We start from the raw sequence: 19,996 nt of genomic DNA on the forward strand, positions 1-19,996 counted from the left end.
GCTGAGGGACCTTCATGAGTGTTTAGCCGAACTCTCTTGTTTTACAGATGAGGAAACTGAGGCCCAGAGATGAAATCATACGTACTGGGTCACATCACTAGCAGCATTCTTTCTAGGGCATTCCAGACAGAGGCCAGAAGTACAAAATGGAATGGCCAGAGACTGGAATGGAAGACTCAAGGTGTCACCAAAGAGAGAGGCCGAGGCCGAGGGCCAGCACCAGATTCTGACCACTCTTTAACCCTTGCCGTCCCGACTACCTTCTAGTGAATGGGGAGGGGACGATGCTTTAGTGAAGAAAGCCTTGAGCCCAACATTAATCTACTGACTTGAACCAATAATGCGACTTTCCTACTGGCCAAACATACAACAACAGCTCTCATTTATAGGTCACTTAAAGGTCTGCCGAGTGCTTTATATGTGTCAATTTATCTGGTCCTCACAAATCTGAGAGGTTTCCTCATTGTACAGATGAGGAAACTGAGGCTGAGAGAGGGCCACTTGCCCAAAGTCAATCAACTAGTGTCTGAGGCAGGATTTGAACTTTGTTCTTCTGATTCTAAGGTCTACACTCTCCACTGCATCACCAAGTACCTCTAAGTATTCTCCAACCCTTGATTATTCTAGAATCAATGAATTGTTAAGCATTTATTAGGCTCCTACGATGTATCAGGCACCGAGGTAGGTATTTGGGACATAAAGACAAAAAATGGTCTTTTTTTTTTTTTAAAGAACACAGCTGGGCCGTGTCCTCTGAGTCACGATACCTACTGGCTATATGACCCTGGACAAGGCCCTCACTCTCAGTGCACTGGCCAATGCTTTGAGACTCCCAAGTCACAGAGAAGGTGTTGTCTACCACGGGAAGAGGCTTCCCTGCAAGCTCCACATGTTTATCACGGGCTGGGGCAAAACCCAATAATCACAACAACAATTATTATTATAATTAATAATAACAATAATTACCACAACAATATCAACAATAATCATTATCATAATTAACAATAACAATTATTATAATTAATTATTATTATCATTAAATTGTCCCTTACAGGAAAAATAGTAGTGATAAAGCACAGGCTTCTCTGAACTGGATTGTTGGATTTTTGTCTCTGCAACCCCAGGGCTTGATATAGAATCATCACTTCATACAAAGTTGATTCTTTCTACGGCAGCCGAATGATGACTGACGAAGGGGAGATGCAGCCTAGACATACTCAGAAGGTGGCACTCACCCCTTTTGTGGTTTATTGAGCCCCGATAATGAGGAAAGCTGAGGCTGCAGAAAGCAGGGGCCAGTCTGCACGTGTGTGTGTGTTGTGTGTGCACGTGCATGCATGTGTGTATGTGTGTGATACGACATGGACGGCACATATTTGTTACATGGGCTATTTTTCTTTTAAATTGGGGAAGGTGACCCATTAAATGAGAAAAAAAAGTTTTTAAAAATCAGTATTAAATATAGATCTTTTCAGGATTATAAATATTCCTAAAGACCAAACTGATGTGCTTTGTTATGAGTTTCAAAGTGTCTAGCTATATAGATCTATCTATATTAGTAACTGTGATCGCTATGAACAAATGAAACTCTCTACGTCATGATTTATGAGGACTTTCAATTTCTAATTCTTTCAAAGATGGTGTGACCAGCATCTGTGACTCAGTTTTCTGACACACAAAATGTTTCCCACTATATTAATAATGTCAATGTGAATAAAAAAAAATAAATTGGAGAAGGTGGGAGGGAGAGAAAATAAGCCCTTGTTAATTAACAAATTAAATTAGATTTAAAGCAAGAAAATACAGGTGGGCAGGTGAATGTCACAGCAGAACTGACCTCACCCATGCACCTGGAACCTAAGTAGGGGCCACAATAAAACCCCATGGGAGGAGGCTGCATCTGTGCCTCCTGGGACCTTGCTTGTTACTCTGGAAATGACCTGGAAGGTGCAGAGGCGCCATGGAGCCGGGGTTGTGGCTCTGGCTACCCCGGTCAGTGTCACCTACAGCCTTCGGCGAATGATGGGTGGGCTGTGCTCCCTGCTCCTCCCCAGCCCCAGCAGGCAGCTGTAGGCCCTGAGTCAGGGCCTCAGCACACAGCTAGGCCACTGGCTGACATCACCCGACAGGATTTCTTCAGTGACTCAGTGCCAAGCAAGGTCAGCCAGAGCATGGGAACTGACCCCAGCCTCAGGGAGGAGACCTGCAAGGCTGCCATGCGCGCGCACACACACACACACACACACACACACACACACACACACACACACACATATGCACATATGTACTCACACAACATACATACGCACATATGTACACACACGCACACACATCACACACACGTACACACACCACATGGATATGCACATGCGTATGCACACATATACACCATGCACACACATCCGTGCGTGCGCACACACACACACACACGCACCGTGTGCACACACACATGCACACACACACACACAAAACACACACACACACACACACACACACACACACACACGATTACTTGAATCGGTACCAGGATCCCAAACTGGGCCGCTGGGGTTTGGAGTCGTTCTTTGCAAAACGCTAATGAGGAATCATCACCGCTCCCCTCTAATCCGCTCATGTTCTCTGCCCTATGAGAAAGTAAGCTCACTGAAGGCAGGCACTAGTTCGCTTTTATCTTTGTATTCACATCACTCTGAATTGTTCTGGGTATACAGTAAGTGCTTACTAAATGCTTGTGGATGGATTCTATTGAAAAACACAGTGTCCAGCTGGAGTGTCTCCAGGCTTTGGTACACGCTGTCCCTCAGCCCTGGAATGTGGAAACAATTCCGCTCATGCTTGGGTCTCAGGTTTCCTCCAGTGCCCAGGACAAGGGGCACTTCTCTGCAAAGCCTTTCCCATTTCCCTCAGGCTGCTAGTTAGAGCCTAGCTAGACTCCCCCCCTCCAAACAAGTGGCCTCGATTTATCTTGGATGTATGTGACGTCCTCTCCAGCTGACTGTAAGTGCGGGCAGAACAGACTGTCTCACTTCTGTCTCTGTGTCCCCAGCGCCGAGCACACCACTGGATGACTGATTGAAAGGGGTCCTACAGTTCATTCAGCCCAATGTCTTCATTTCATCATCGGGGAAACTGAGGCAACAGAGGGCAGAGGCAAGCCCATGGGAGTCTCCTTGACCTTTTCCCGATGGGCGTCTAGTATTTCGGTGACATTACTGAAAAATCTAAGAATCAGAAAAAGGCAGTAAAGGGGCCCCTGCTGAAAAAAAAATACCCCACCTCTGGGTTATCACGTACATTTTTTTAAGAGATGTGTCGCCTACTAAGCTTGCCAAGCCGTGGACCGAAAAATGAAGCGAGGGGCTTAGAGCGGTCACCTATTGTGAAGGCCTCCCATGAGGGTGTGACAAATTCAGTCAGGGTCGCCACCCAGCCTACTAAGTAGGGATGTTTGTGCTGTCCAAGTCTCACTCCTTCACACTAAATCAGGCTGCTCTTTATTGCTGAAAAGTGTGAGTTGAAGAACTGGGCAGCTAGGTGGTGCAGTGGATAGAGTGCTGGGCCCGGAGTCATGAAGACCTGAATTCAAATCCTGCCTCAGACACTTATTGGCTGTGTGATCCTGGGCAAGTCACTTCACCCTGTTTGCCTCAGTTTCCTCATCTGTAAAATGAGCTGGAGAAGGAAATGGCCAACCGCTCCAGTATTTTGCCAAGAAAACAGATCAGGAAGAGTCAGACACGGCTAAGAATGGCTATACAACAACAAAATTCCAGAAATCTTTCTACAGAAAGGCAGTTTCATTGTTTTTATGCACTACAGTATAGTGCAGACCCAATCACAGCAGCGGCACTCTAAGTGTGGCTGAATCAGATTAAAATGCCGTTGGAAAATATTTAACAAAATAAAAAATACAATAGAACACAGAGGATGTTAATATGTGGTTTTCTAAGTCAATCTGCACCCCACCCCCTTCCTTACGAGTGGCTTAGTGACCTTGTATCCATTCGAGTTTGATTCCACTGGTGTAGTGGATAGGGTACTGGATTTGGGGACAGAAGGACCTGGATTCAAATCCCACCTCTGACACTTATTAGCTGTGTGACACTGGGCAACTCGCTTAACCTCTCTGTGCCTCAGTTTCCCCATCTGCAAAATGGGAAGGTGGGATGAGGGGTTGAATTCAATGGCCTGGGAGCTCTAAATCTATGAGGGCAAAATGTGACCAATAAAGAGTGCCTGTTATGTATTTACTTTACAAGTGGAAATACTTCCCACAACTGAGTGGAACTCCTGGAGGGCAAGGACAGCTTCATTTTTGTCTCTGCCCCAGCTCCTGGGGCAAAGTAGGTCCTTATAAATGATGACTTACTGGTCTAAATCAATCTGGGTGAAAGGTTCTGACCGTAAAGTGTCCTCTTAACGGTTCTAACTACCATAGAAATATTGACACCTTCAGTTATTTCATCAGGTCCTTTTTACACTGTACAGAGGTGAACAATGACCACACACGGCCAGAGGAGCCAGGAGTTAGCAAGGCTTGACTATAGAGGAGGCAGTGTGGCACAGTGGCCACAGAGTAGGACTGAAGCCTGAAAAAACCCATATTTAAGTCCCCCTTCCAACATGTCCTGCCTGCGTGACCCTGAGCAAGTCACTTACTTCTGTGTGTTCTAGGTAACTAACTCTCCCAGGTTCTAAGCTGCTGAGCATGTACTGACCTGCACTTGTGGAGGGAGTTTCCTCTCCAGGGAGTTCCTTGTACCAATGAGATTATAAATTTAATCTCTATCACAATCCCTTCCTATTCCTTCAAATGATTGTCCAAAAAAGGAGAAGAAATTAAGAAATGAACATGTGCTTGATTATCAAGACTTCTCTTTTGAAGGAATATAAGAAAGGTTAGCCTTGCTCATCAGAAGTATCAAACTAGGTGATGGACTTCATTTAGAGGAACTTATTCAGGGGATTAGAGAAGCCAAGAGAGATCTCAGAAACCACCTAGTTCAACCCCCTCATTTTGCAGATGAAGAAAGTGAAGGTCAGGGAGGGAAGGGAAGACTTGGTCAAGGTCATGGAGATAGCAACCATCAAAAGCAGAAGCAGAGGTCCTGGGACCAGCCTCTCTGCTCACTCCATGGTGCCATGTTGCCTCCTAATTCTATGGGAAAATATGGCCCCCTCCTGCCCACGCCTGACCATGAGGGTGTTTGCTACTCTCAGGAATCAAGCTTGGGGAGGGTGCTGGCAGTGAGATCGGAGAACAGGGACTTGCCTTCTGTGCGTGTGACCCAGCACAGCGCCCAGCACGTAGCAGTATGTGTTTAATAAATGCTTGTTGAATTCAATCAAAACCTTCCTAGTAGTCATTAATTTCAGTAGCCATCCATAACTTATAAGAGGGGAGGAAAACAGATGTCTGAAGAGTCTGGGAAAGAGTCCTTTGCGGGAGAAAGACCTGTATGTGCCCATGATTTCTGCAACATTCACCGATTCCTCTCAGTTCTGGTCTCTAGGGCCAAGGACATCATGTCTAATGCCTCTTAACAGCTAATAATAGCTAACACTTTTACAGCACCTACTATATGCCAGGGACTGTGCTAAGTGCTTTTCAAATAACATCTCACTTGACCCTCACAATAACTTTGCACAATAGGTGCTGTTACCCTCATTTTACAGGTGAGGAAACTGAGGCAAACAGACAGTTCTGTGAATACCTGAAGAACACTTTCATATCCCCTCTACATCTTCTCTTCTCCAGGTCAACCCTCCCTAGTTCCTTCAGTTAACTCAATGACCTCCAGGCCCTGTTCTGGCCTGATTGTCCTCCATTCTCTGGCTTATTATCATCCTGGAAACATAGCACTTAGGACCTAATATAATATTCCGGCTGTGGTCTGAACAGGGCAAAATACAGGCAGCAAATGCTCCGCTTCTCAGTCCTGGAAACTGGACCTCTCTTAATGCAGCCTACATTCCTGTTAGGGTTTTTTTTGACTGACATAGCATACTGTTGACTCATTGAATAGATTATAAAAATCTCCAATTTCTTTTCTTTTATGACAGGCAGCCGGATTACAGGATTTGAGCATCCCAGATTTATAGTTGAAAGAATCCTTAGAAACTTCCTGGTCTGACTAATTTCACTTTAGGAAAGATGAAGAAACTGAGGCTCAGAGATGTTGAATGACTTTCCCACGGCCATCCAGCTAGGAAACGTCAGAGGTGAAGCCAGGGTTTGCTGACTCTAAGTCCAGTGCATTATTAATATTTCTTACCTCACGCTTCCTTTTATCCTCTCATGAGCTGGAGTGGAAAGAGAAAAGGAAGTGCCCCACCAAACTGTGGTGGGGAGGAAATGTGCATCCTATAACATGCCTGGACCTCCCACATCATTGCTACCCCTGGTAATGAAGTATCTGACAAAGGAGCTTTTGGAACAAATCATCTCTTTTAGCTGAGCTGCTACTGAGTTGGAAATTCAAAATAATTGGCTAGATTGCCACTTGGCCCTAGGATTCCTCTCTCCAAGAATATGAACTTGCTCATGTTAAAGCTTTTGATTTGCTTCTTACAAAATCTTTTAAGCAGTGGAGGTAAAAAACATTCATTTTTGGTTTCTATACTCCCGATATTCTTTGTAAAACGTACTCATACCCAAATCTGCAAGGTCATCACACTGTGGCCTGCCAGCTCAATACATGTCAACAGCATAATGTGGCAGCCAAGAGTGCTAATGCAGTCTCCTCCTCCATTAAGGTGGCAAAGATCCCGGGGATGAGACGCAGAGCTTGCCATTGTGACTTGCCCTGGTCACACCACATATAGAATGCTGTTTACAGATCTGCATGCCATGTTTTAGGGAAGGTGCTGAAAAGCCAGAGAGCACCTGGAAGAAGGCAGTCAATGTGGCAAAAATCCTCAAATCTTTACTAAATAAGGACTCCTTGAAGGAACCGGGGGAGAAAAGACTCAGGAATGGAATGGGGACATGGCCTTTGGCTTCAGGACTGGGAGGGCTATCATGGGTAAGAGGGATCCGGGCTGTTCTGCCTGGCTCCACAGAGCAAATTCAGGAAGCTGGAAAGAGGCAGATTAAGGTTTGACATACAGAAGAATCTTTTAACAATTAGGGATTGGAATGAATGAAAAAATATTTGTGAACATTGACCAAGCACCAGGAACTTTGCTAAACATTGAGTGTACAGGAAGAAAAGTGAGCCATCTATAGAATGGATTGCCTTGGGTGGGAATGGGCTTCCCCTCAGGAAGGTCTTCAATCCGAAGCCTAATGACCCCTTTTGCTATTTTCATGGTAGGGATGTCTTTCTGCACGTAGTTCATACTGGTTGGTACCTTCTGACTTTTACATCCTACAACACTGATCCCCAAAAGAGTCATTTAGGAAGGCCCTAGCCTCCTTGGGGATTTCAATTTGGAGAGCAGTTTTTAAATCACCAACCAGTGTAAGCAGAACCACAAGAATTCCACAGGAAGGTTAGAGCATGCTGAGTTCTATTTTGATCCAGGGATGTTTATATCAGACAGCAAAGACAATGTCCCAGATCTAGATAGGATTGTGGGATGAGATTAGAATGGAAGGGATCTTAGGAGGTTTTCTAGGTATGTAATCTAGACTGGAAAGGGTCTTCAAAATAACCTAGACCAATCCTCAGTTTCATAGATGAGGAAATTTAGATACAGAGAAAAGTCACCTGCCCAGAGCCATACAGCTGCTAAGTTACCAGCTACAGGATTTGGAACTAGGTACTCTGACTTCCTACCAAGGGCTTTTTTCCAGCAGAGAATGCTGCCCCTCTGTAACACCCCCATTATACTGACAGGAAGAAATTCAGGTCCAGAAAAGCTGGACATCCACTGCAGTCATTCAAGTAGCATTTATTCAGTGCCCACAGTGCTAAGTTCTAGGGATACAAAGAAAGGGAAAAAAGCCCCAAACCAACTAATAAAAACCCAATCCCTGCTCTCAGGGAACTCACATCCTAACGAGAAGGTCACACTTCAATGCTGTCATACTAACACAAAGACACATGTTTTATAGGGAAGGGATCATTCTAGGAGTTTCCCAAGACGTCACACACATTTTGCACCAAATCCTTACCCTTGCAGTGAAGTCCACAGCAGCACCTCTATTTAACAGCAACGTGGCTACGTTGATATTTCCATAATGGGCAGCAATGTGAAGCGGGGTGAAGCCACTCTGGAAAGGAAGCAGAGCAGAGAGGTTCAATGGATTTCTGAGGTCTCCCCACCTGGGAAGGTTTTGTCCCATAACCCGCAGCAAACTTAGAAAAGAAAAAAAAAAAGAGGAAGCGAAATATGCCGAAAGTTAAGATTTCATTCTGTGCTAGTCGTCAATTAGTGTCAATTGCTGACAGGCTCCCAGGGAAGCCCAAATCACCCATATTACCAGGCAGTGAAGAACCAGGGATAGATGTTTGAGCAAACCAGCAGCAGAACCATGGACAACCCTTCTTCAAATGGGAAGAATTGCTAGTAGTGAGTGAGATCTCTTTGTTTTTGTAGAAAGCAAAATACCCTTACTCCATCACTGATACTTGAATCCTTCCCTGAAAATCTTTGCCAAAGTTCAGTCGATTTGATATATTCAAAGCAGAAGCAAATTAAAATAACATCAAATACCCTTTGATTAATGGGTGGTGGTGGTTTTTTTTTTTAAGTGTTAGTATTGTAAAGATCTACCTCCCATTGTGGGAAATCATTAGGAGTTGTGATAGTGGCCTCATTATCAAATGCCTTCGTCAACAACACGAGTTCCACAGCTCATTTTCACACTGAGGTCATTTTACTGCCTTAAAGAAATATGCTAAAACATGCAGCAATTCACTCCTTCCCCAAAGTATGGAACCTTAGAAAAACTAGATGCATTTCTAAATCTTTAGCAAGCTTCTTTGCCATGCTAGCTGTCGCTGCCTCCCTTGGAGAGTATGGCGGCGTCGGTTCCATTCTGAGACTAGATTCTCTTTGCTGACACCATCAGGGGTAAGTGTCATGCAGAAGCCTAAAAACAAAAAAAACCCCGTCAATTCTGGATGCACAGTTTCAGGGCTGTCTGCAGCTTTCCATATCACAGATGAACGGCTCCAAGTTTTGGTTTTTTTTTTTTTTTGGTCTCTTGGTACTCGCAGCCAATGGCGGTAAGGTTCACAGAATCCATGAATTTACTTTGAAAGGCCAGATTCAGCTGCAGAAAGCCCTGGTGATCCAAGTACTGCCTTATCCAGCACATGCTCATTGTTGGTAAGAAAGCAGGTCTCTATCCTACTGAAGGCGATGCAAAGAAGAGGGGGAGGGGTAATGATGCGGCAGCACTAAGATATGAAACGATGATGCAGATATAGAGAGATATGGGTACATATACCTCGGTTGTCCTATTCACCACCATCTAGGTTAACATATTTGGAAGCAAAGAGGGGGAAAAATGAACGGTTAGTTCACTCTTGGTGACATGGATGCAGAAAGCTTCGTGGTGGCTATATGGTACGGAGGCTATGATGATAGCACGAGGCATGGAAAGAAAGCTACGTGAAATGGGATCTAAAGGATACTCTATCTCAGAGGCCACGTCTGTTGCTGTTGGGCTTTCTCTTTTTTTTTAAACTCTGACGCGGTAGTCACAAAGACAGTGCCGGTCACTTGGCCAGATGACATCAGACAGTCAACAGGTTTCTCTTAGCAGATCAAAACTCGCTGTACTGCATCCAACATTCGTGATATTTGTCAAATTTTACTTTGGACACTCCCGTTAGTATTTGGTAGCGATCGTCCCTGCCTGACCCTTGCCAAATCAAATACCATCTTGTAGTTGAAAATGTGAAATCTGCCAAGGAACACAAGTGCTTTGCAAAAAAACGAAAACAAAACGAAAAATGCTAGGAGCACCTGGCCCCCGTTTTTTTCAAGGCAAGCTCAATGCAGCCACCTCAGTGCCTCCCTAGCTTGGGTACACTTTGTTGTGTAGCTGTCCATACACCTGAACACAAAGCATGACCCGGCCAAAGGCAGATCTCATCTGCTTGTAATCCCCGCCCCTCAAAGATGGCGCCTGAATGCCCCACCAGCTCTTGCCAAGGACTCACCTTAGATTCCACGTCTGCATTGCTGTCATTCTGCAGCAGCAGGGCAGCAGCTTTGGTGTCGTCCTTGCGGGCAGCTATGTGAAGTGCGGGAAGCCGGACTTTTCCTTTTGTGTCATTTTCAAGCAGTAGCGAAACCACTTGGTCATGGCCTTGTTGCAAAGCTACCGCCAGGGGTGTGAATCCATCCTGCAGATAGAGAAAGTAAATTGGATTGCTTTTCCAGAGGAGAAAAAAAATAAATAAATTGGGACCTGGCTCAGTGAAAGGGGGAGCTTGGGGGTGCTGTGTGAAGTCATTGGACGAACACTGTTCACGATGGAAATCTCTGAAATTCACACCAAAGACCAGGGAGACATGGAAACCTGCTTTAAAAGTATTTCCAGCCAATGACAAGAAATAACAAGAATTTCCCAACATCTCTAGCTAGACCAAACACACTTCGGGTTAACTTCCAAAAAAGCTTAGAAGGAAGCCCATACAATTAAAATGGAAGATTCCCAGGGCAATGCGGAAGATCAGTCCCTGAAGGTAACACATTTCTACTTAGAGCAGGCACTGGCGTTTTAATGAAAATATACAGCATACAGGCATTTTGGACTGGATACATAGAAGGCAAAGAAATATGAATAATGTACCACAATCAGTAGCACCACATCGTTTACATTTGACTTAAGGACAAAAACAGACAGAACTACGTATGTACTGAGACACCTGGCCCACTCTGGCTTTGTCTCTGCTTCTGCCACTAGTTCCCCAGCACTTAGCATAGTGTCTTGTGTACAGGAGGCTTTAACAAATGTTTTGTGAATCTGTTGCTCACTGAACTCAGGCTAGTTTTTAGTTGGAAGAAGGAGACCTTGGATTTACTGTTGGTTAATCCATTTATGGATAGGCACAGAACCTGTGAATCTCAGAGCTGGGGGTGGGGATTGAAAGGGCCACTGAGCCCACAGGATATCTGAAGAATGTGCTGTGCTGGAAAGGTACCACCTAGCCTCCAGTTGACCCCTAAAATGGGGAGCTCCCTACCTCCTGGAACAGCCCACCCCACTCGTGGACAGCTCTGAATATAAAGAAAGTTTCCAATACTGAGCCTCAATCTGCCTCCTTACGATTTACATCCATTGCTACTAGTCCTGGCCTTTGGTGCTGATAGAATGAGTTTATTCTTCTTTTGGACATGACAGCCTTTCAAAGATTGAAGACAGCAACTGGAGCCAGGAAGACTTGGGTTCAAATCCTGCCTCAGTCACCTAATGTGTGACACCAAAGTCCCCTTTCCTCTCTGTGCCTCAGTTTCCTCTTCTGTAAAATAAAAAAGTTGGTCCTGATGCCTCTAAAATCCATTCCAACTCTAAATCTACGATCTATGATCCTCATTGCTCCCATATTTTCTCTTTTTCTAGGCTAAATATCAAACTGATCCTCTCAAAGATGTCCTGTACTCATTCTGTACATTATATATGTAGATATATACACATATATTTTATATAGATAGATAGATAGATATGGATACCTAAATATAGAAAGAGGGAGAGTGAGCAAGGATAGATGAGCAAGCAAGAGAGAGGGAGGAGAGAGAGGAGAGAGAGGGAGAGAGGGAGGGAGGGAGGGAGAGAGGGAGGGGAGAAGAGAAAGAGAAAAGGAGAGAGAGGAGAGAGGAGGGAGGGAAAAGAGAGAGGGGAGAAGAGAAAGAAAGAGAGGAGGAGAGAGGGAAGGAGGAGAGAGAGGAGAGAGAGGGAGAGGGAAGAGAGGAGGGGGGAAAAGAGAGAGGGGAGAAGAGAAAGAAAGAGAGGAGGAGAGAGGGAAGAGAGAGGGAGAGAGAGGGAGAGAGGAGAGGAAGAGAGGAGGGAGGGAGGAGAGAGAGGAGAGAAGAGAAAGAGAGAGAGGAGGAGAAAGAGAAGAGGGAAGAGAGGGGGAGAGAGGAGAGGAAGAGAGGAGGGAGGGAAAAGAGAGAGGGGAGAAGAGAAAGAAAGAGAGGAGGAGAAAGAGAAGAGAGAGGGAGAGAGGAGGGAAGGAGGAGAGAGAGGAGAGAGGGGGAGAGAGGAGAGAGAGGGAGAGAGGAGAGGAAGAGAGGAGGGAGGGAAAAGAGAGAGGAGAGAAGAGAAAGAGAGAGAGGAGGAGAAAGAGAAGAGGGAAGAGAGGGAGAGGAGAGAAGAAGAGAGGAGGGAGGGAAAAGAGAGAGGGAGAAGAGAAAGAAAGAGAGGAGGAGAAAGAAAAGAGAGAGGGAGAGAGGAGGGAAGGAGGAGAGAGAGGAGAGAGGGGGAGAGAGAGGAGAGAGAGGAGAGAGAGGGAGAGAGGAGAGGAAGAGAGGAGGGAGGGAAAAGAAAGAGGGGAGAAGAGAAAGAAAGAGAGGAGGAGAAAGAGAAGAGAGAGGGAGAGAGGAGAGAGAGGGAGAGAGACAGAAAAGGGAGGAGAGAAGAGAAAGAGAAAAGGAGACAGAAGAGGAGAGAAGAAAGAAGAGGGGGAGAGAGGAAAGGAAGAGAGGAGAGAGAGAAAAGAGAGAGGAGAGAAGAGAAAGAAAGAGAGGAGGAGAAAGAGAAGAGGGAAGAGAGAGGGAAGAGAGAGGAGGGAAGGAGGAGAGAGAGGGAGAGAGGAAAGGAAGAGAGGAGGAGAGAGGGAAGAGAGAGGAGGGAAGGAGGAGAGAGAGGAGAGAGAGGGAGAGACAGAAAAGGGAGGAGAGAAGAGAAAGAGAAAAGGAGAAAGAAGAGGAGAGAAGAAAGAAGAGGGGGAGAGAGGAAAGGAAGAGAGGAGAGAGAGAAAGAAAGAGAGGAGGAGAAAGAGAAGAGGGAAGAGAGAGGAGGGAAGGAGGAGAGAGAGGAGAGAGAGGGAGACAGGAAAGGAAGAGAGGAGGGAGAGGGAGAGAGAGAGGGGAGAAGAGAAAGGAAGAGAGGAGGAGAGAGGGAAGAGAGAGGAGGGAAGGAGGAGAGAGAGGAGAGAGAGGGAGAGACAGAAAAGGGAGGAGAGAAGAGAAAGAGAAAAGGAGAAAGAAGAGGAGAGAAGAAAGAAGAGGGGGAGAGAGGAAAGGAAGAGAGGAGAGAGAGAAAGAAAGAGAGGAGGAGAAAGAGAAGAGGGAAGAGAGAGGAGGGAAGGAGGAGAGAGAGGAGAGAGAGGGAGACAGGAGAGGAAGAGAGGAGGGAGAGGGAGAGAGAGAGGGGAGAAGAGAAAGAAAGAGAGGAGGAGAGAGGGAAGAGAGAGGAGGGAAGGAGGAGAGAGGAGGGAAGGAGGAGAGAGAAGAGAGAGGAAAGGAAGAGAGGAGGGGGGAAAAGAGAGAGGGGAGAAGAGAAAGAAAGAGAGGAGGAGAAAGAGGAGAGGGAAGAGAGAGGAGGGAAGGAGGAGAGAGAGGAGAGAGGGGGAGAGACAGAAAAGGGAGGAGAGAAGAGAAAGAGAAAAGGAGAGAGAAGAGGAGAGAAGAAAGAAGAGGGGGAGAGGAAAGGAAGAGAGGAGGGAGGGAAAAGAGAGAGGGGAGAAAAGAAAGAAAGAGAGGAGGAGAAAGGGAAGAGGGAAGAGAGAGGGAAGAGAGAGGAGGGAAGGAGGAGAGAGAGGGAGAGACAGAAAAGGGAGGAGAGAAGAGAAAGAGAAAAGGAGAGAGAAGAGGAGAGAAGAAAGAAGAGGGGGAGAGAGGAAAGGAAGAGAGGAGGGAGGGAAAAGAGAAGAGGAGAGAAGAGAGAGGAATAGAAGAAAGACGGAGAGAGAAGGGAGAGAAAAAAGAGAAGAGGAGAGAGAAAGAAAGAAAGAAGAGAAAAGAAAAGAAGGGGAGGGAGGAGAGGAGAGGAGAGGAGAGAGAGTCAGTAGGCATAGTGTAATAAGTAGATAGAGGTATTCTCAGAGGCAGAAAGACCTCAGTTCAAGCCACGCTCTTGGCACGTCAGTCTCTGTGGTCCTGGCCAAGATGTCAGCCTCTTATTTTTCTAGGCAACTCTCTAGGAATAAAATCTGCGGAGAAGGCACCAATCTCTGGCAAACAGATTTTCCTGACTTGGGAGTTCACTTTTCCAATGAAATCATAGGTCCCATCCCCCCCCCCCATATGAGAGTGTATATTTTTTCTTCTCCTCACTAGAGTGTAAACCTCTTGAAGACAAGGCCAGCTTTGCTCTTCTCTTTCCCCTAGTGTATAAACCTGGTATCCAGAGGGCACTTAATAAATGCTTGTCAATTGCTTGACTGATAGACACATGGAGTCATGGGTTTTAGAGTTGTTCGCTTTTCATGGTCAAGTGGACAAATGCCAAATAAGGTATCCAAAACCATATGTCTATTTGTTTTGCTTTACATAGTGAAGATTTCTTTAGAGAATCATTTGGTGAATAAATTTTGGTAAACCAAATTACTTGGTAAATTCCTTAATTTGGGGAATTCCATTAGGGGACTTGCTATTAGCGTGAAGGAAAACCACAAGGATATCTCCTGTGTGGTTCCATTGGGGCTGAAATTTGTCTTTTCCTTTTTTTCTTTAAGACAAATGTCTTGAAAGAACTCTTGAATTATTTTTACTAGAGAATTGGCAAGCAGCTTAGGATTTTATTGAGGTCATGATATTTATTTTTTCTGTGGTGCTTGTGGTGCGACTTGGAAATGAGCTCAGTAGCAGTAACGGATGATGCCACAAGGAGAAGCTCGCTCTGCTTTGCGCCTCCACCCTCAACGCATCATCTCGAATCATGTTTATCTTTCTAAAACCCTCTGGAACTGGAGAGTCACAGAATGGTAGACCTCAAAGGGATCTTAGTTGTCATCTAGTCTAAACCTCTCATTCTGCAGGGGACTGAGGTCAACTGATTGGTTCCAGGGCACACAGCAAATTAGTGGTAGAACCAGAACCTGAACTCAACTCCCTCAAGGCAGGGTGAGGTCAGAGGTTTTCCATTCTAGTCCAGGCTCTTCCCACTCACTTGCTGTATAGCTTTAAAGAAATCACTTGTCCTCTCTGGGCTTTAGCTCCTCCACTTACATGAAGTGACACCTGTATAGACCAAGTAATAGACCAAGTAGTCTCTAAACTCTAAATTTTATGCTCAAAGTACTCAGTCTGTTGGCCCCATCTTACCTGGGGAGCTATCCTACTTGCCCATCCCCAACACAGAAAGAAAGCATCTTTACGGAGAGCTCCTAACTCCCAAACCTGACACTCTTTCCAAAGACAGACTGCTTCCCTTAGGAGAATGATTATTGTCATCACCTAAGGATCTTTTACAAAAGCATTCACCATCAGGATCTTTAATAACAAGCCCCCTAGTATATCTGATTTACTCCATGCCTCCGATTGAACATTCAATTAACAAACAACTCTTCATGGAAAGCCTCCCAATTATAGAAAATGTAAGAAACCTGCATCTATATTAAATGATTTTAAAAATAAATGTTCCTGCTATCTTTTGCTTTTATATCACCCATACTTCCCAATGTACCCCCCTTCCACTTTCAAGGAGCCAGCCCCATCTTCTGCTGCAACTAGGCTGGTGTCCTTTTAATTTGAGAACAAAACTGAAGGGGGAAGCCAATGGTTTCTATGCCTCTATTCCAAATTCAAGTTCAATACCGATACTTGCAAATGCAAATTCTCAAGGTCGTCCCTGACAGGAATGTAAAAGTGCCCACTTTAACACTGATAAATAAACTGTAGCTGAGGTGATTAATGCCAAGGAGCAGTACTTCCTGCTAATACCAATTAAAGGTGGGCCAGTAGATACTTGCTTTCAGGCATTAGCATTGTGTTAGTGGGGCTCGAATTAGTAACTCCTGTTTTCTGTTTTCAAATCAAGTTTAAGTGATTTGACTTACTTTTGATTTTCCCAGTTCTTCTTAGCAGAAAGATCAAAGCAAAGGGATTTTATTAGTGTATAATCTGTCTTATTTTGATAATTCAGTTCTAAGGGCAGCAAAGGAAATAGAACCTTATATCTTTGGGATATTAATATTCAACAAACAAGAATGTAAATTTGGGGATACTGTCCATGATGAGAGGCTGACAGTAGCATCCTGGAGTTGGTATTGAAGGGACCTTAAAGGCCATCTAATTCAACCTGTTCATTTTTACAGATGAGGAAACTGAGGCTCAGTTGGCTTAAGTGACTTGCCCTGCCCAATGTTACCGAGACAATAGATAGCAAGAACCAGGGTTTGAACCCAGATCCTCTGATTCCAAATTGTAAATGAAAGCAAAATTTTTTAAAAAGTTAGAAAATATATGTAGGAATAATGATGTTATACTCCCCCCCAAATAATATATTGGCTAATTTTGCTAAACTGTTTTGTTTTCCTCTATTTAATTCTTTGATCTAAGGGATGGCTCCTTGACAGTGGAGGGGGACATACATTGGGAAATATAGATTGATATAAAGGCAAAAGATAGCAATAAGGTTTATTTTTAAAATCATTGAATGTATATGCAGTTTTCTTAGGCTTTCCATGAAAGTGCTGTGTGTTAATTGGTTGAAAACAGTCATGGAGTAAATCAAATGTGCTAGGGGGCTTTCTATGTAAAGACCCTGATGGTGAATGCTTTTGTAAAAGATCCTTAAGTGATGACAGTAATCATTCCCCCCAAGGGAAGCAGTCTGGCTTCAGAAAGAGTGTCAGGTTTTGGAGTTAGGAGACCTGGGTCCTGGTACTGGCTCTGCAGCATTAGCCTGCTGGGAGACCATCACCAACTAAATCATCACACTGTTTTTTAGGTCTCTGCTCCCTCAAGAATTTAAAAAAAAAAAAGGAGATTCTATTTGAAGATGCTAAGCTTCTTCTAGCTCTAACATTCTGCAGTTCTAATTCATTTGTTCTGTCAGTACAAATTCCTGTGAATACTCAAAGTAAGACAAGAATTGCTGAAGGTGAGGCAAACGCGTTTGCAAACTAGGAAGATGAGGCCACCTATAGAAAAATGGCGTTTTATTCTCTTGGAATCCACCTCCATGTCTTCCACCATTTCTATAGATAGGACACTTGGTACATCCAAGAGGAAAGTGGGAAATTCAGTGAAACATGGACTCAGTACTCAAAAAGATCTGTGATCTGCTTGGTGCAGGAATGGTCTCCGACAAGGAAGTTCTCAACATCTCCCTGTTTGCCTGTCTTGTGCTACTGTTATCTCCATGCTCCCACAGCGGTAACAAGGGGTCCACCGAACAAGGTAGAGAGCTTCTTTGCTCCATGAACACTAGATACCTCTTTGAATATTCAGATGTTGGGAATACTAAATTGTAGGGGAGGTAGGGTGAAATGGTATCTAAAGAGTCCACTATGGAGTTAGAAAGACTAGGTTCAAGTGAATAATAATAGCTAAGTGACCCTGTGGACAAGCCTCAGGCAACTTTCTAAAATTGTAGATTACAGACCAGGTATTGGTAGAGGGAATCTGGGAAGTGGGAATCCCCATATAATTCAATGCTTAGCCAGTGCCTGGCCCATATATGGTAGGCACTTAATAAATGTTTATTGACTGACTTTTTAATAGATGAATGCTGACACTTATGTAATCACAGGTCCAGTCCAAAAAATAAATAGGTTGTAGTTGTGAAATACGTATCAAAGTTACAAAAATTACTTCCAGATACTGCTATATAATGTTTAGTCATTATTATAATTATACCCTTACTCAGAACTGTAAGGAAAAAATACTACCAAACAAATCTCAGACCAATATTTAATTACAAAAAAATTTAATTTAATTTTAAAAAATTGTCACCCTGGAAGCAAAATGCTGAATTTATGGAAGGCTTCCTAAATGAATGTAATAAATGTGAATAATGGTTTAATATCCAAGCAGAATAAGATACCCATAGAGAGACAATGTGTTTCAGCAAAATGACAGATTCTGTGAATTTTAAAAAGCTGGTTTGTTCATGTTTCATTAAAAAAAGATCAGATAAAATCCCTATATTCGCTTCTCTTTGCACTCTTAACTGCTAATGAGATAGACTCAGCTACTCATGACTTAAGACCTCTGTATTAACCTTTCATACTTAGGGAAACACGGAAAGAATCTGGCCTCCTGAAAATAGCCTGTGAATTACAAGCCAATTATCTATAGGAAAGAATACATTTAAAACCATTCATTACCTCTGTGGCCAGGCTCTGACTTGCCCCATTATCCAGAAGGAACTTGACGACTTCCAGGTGATTTTCCTGGGCTGCCATATACAATGGTGTAAATCCATTCTGTAAAGTGAGACAAACATGTCAATTCAGCATAATGAGTAAAGGCTCAACCTTCCTCGGAACAGCCAGTCTCCCCATTACACTTGGTTAGATTGGGTCCCAGGCTACTGGAGGGAGGGGAGGATGGTGGTTCAGGGACCATTCTCAAGGCCCTTCTAGCCAGGCAGAACCTTTCTGAGTACAACTTCACTGGCATAGCCTTTGAAAATCCAAGGTCAACAAGCTTGAGACCTTCTGTAAAATGAGGGGAATCGGATTAAATGGCCTCTGGCGTCTCTTCCAGTTTTAAAAATCTATGATCCTATGAATTTGTCTTCCATATTGCCAGGAATTAATTCTTCATGGGAGGAGGGTTTGCATATAACCCACCGAAACATGTAAAGGATAACCTTTAATTTCACTGCCATATTTTCTGAAAGATAACATATCCCTTTCGTGAAGCCATGAACATCTACTCTAAATAAGAGATACGATGTTTTCAGGTTCAGACAAAGACCTAGTAAGACAGATGACTGCCTGGTTGGAGAGATGTTAACACAGACTTTAAATTGTCATTAAATTTCACTATAGGAATCATAAATATCTGTACCTCCAAAAGATAGGATCTTCATTTCCCAAAGTGTAGGGTAATGTGAATAAATACAACTTCTAAATTAATTCTGTTTTCTGTCTCATTTCCTTGAATGTTTATGCAGGCATTAATTTCTGAATGCTTTACTTATCAGGTAGAATTAGCTACAAGTTCACTGCTAATTGTCTTGTGGCATTTGCTTGTTTCACGTTATATTTGTGTAGGATGTAACCCTACATAACTCTAAGAAAACTCCTTCAAAAATAATACTTAGGTTTGAAACCTAGGAGTATTCTTTGATTCTTTTCTCATTCACCAAAATATAATCAGTTGTCAAATGGCATTGATTTTTGTCTTGGTAGAAATACTGGCCAAAGGGCTGAGCCTTGAGTTAGGAAGTTCTGGTTCCAAAGTTCTGGCTGAATGACCTGTATCTTACTGCTGAGGAAACTGAGGCTAAGACAGATTAAGTGACATGCCCAGGGTTAATGTCTAGTAAATGTCTGAGGCAAGATTTGAACTCAGGTCTTCTTGGGCAAAGTCACTTAATCTCTCACTGTGTCAGGAAACTTTCTAAGATTATGAATTAAGATGAGTTGTTAATATGCTTTGGTGGAAAGAATTTCCATACCAGGAATTAACCATGTCAATAAAATTGCAAGTCTGGACTAAAATAAACAAACAAAATCTCACATGTGCATCATCTCCTCTCCAACCTGGAGTCTGAATTTAACCTTCCCTCTGGCTCTTACTATGTATGTGACTTAGAAGAAGCAATTTGACCTCAGTTTTCTCATCTGTAAAACTGAGAAGACTGGACAAGATCAGGGGCTCTCAATCTCTTTTGGCATCTTGGCTGGGGGACCCTGGGTGGGTGACGTATTCGCTCAGTGCAGGAATCAGGCAAACAGAGGTGAAGGGAGTTGCCCAGGGTCACACAGCTAGAGAATATCTCAGGCTAGATTTGATCTCCAGTCTTCCTGACTCCAATTCCAGGGTTCTGTCCCCTGTGCCACCTTGCAGTAACTCCCTGTGCTGATGAAGTCACAGGTGGAGACCAAAAAGAGAAGATGTTAAAAAGCGAAGTCACGTCAGACTTCCTTTGATGATGCGTTCTATGTATTAAATTAGCTATCTTTTTAACATGTCA

At 43.9% G+C, this 19,996-nt stretch overlaps 1 protein-coding gene across 11 annotated transcripts in view; it reads right to left on the reverse strand.

Moving 5' to 3' along the window:
* The window catches only part of ANK3 (ankyrin 3), a 725,987-nt gene that overhangs the window by 217,379 nt on the left and 488,612 nt on the right, over positions 1 to 19,996 (reverse strand). For all 11 annotated transcript variants that reach the window (XM_078150719.1, XM_078150720.1, XM_078150723.1 and 8 more), the window contains 3 exons: positions 18,177 to 18,275; positions 10,119 to 10,304; positions 8,120 to 8,218 (listed from right to left, as the gene is read on the reverse strand). In XM_078150719.1, the coding sequence (XP_078006845.1) occupies positions 8,120 to 8,218; positions 10,119 to 10,304; positions 18,177 to 18,275 (384 nt within the window). The remainder of the gene's footprint in view (positions 1 to 8,119; positions 8,219 to 10,118; positions 10,305 to 18,176; positions 18,276 to 19,996) is intronic.

The sequence above is a fragment of the Phascolarctos cinereus genome, unplaced genomic scaffold (assembly GCF_003287225.1).
Source record: "Phascolarctos cinereus isolate Bilbo 61053 unplaced genomic scaffold, phaCin_HiC Scaffold_3;HRSCAF=262, whole genome shotgun sequence".
Classification (NCBI taxonomy): Eukaryota; Metazoa; Chordata; class Mammalia; order Diprotodontia; family Phascolarctidae; genus Phascolarctos; species Phascolarctos cinereus.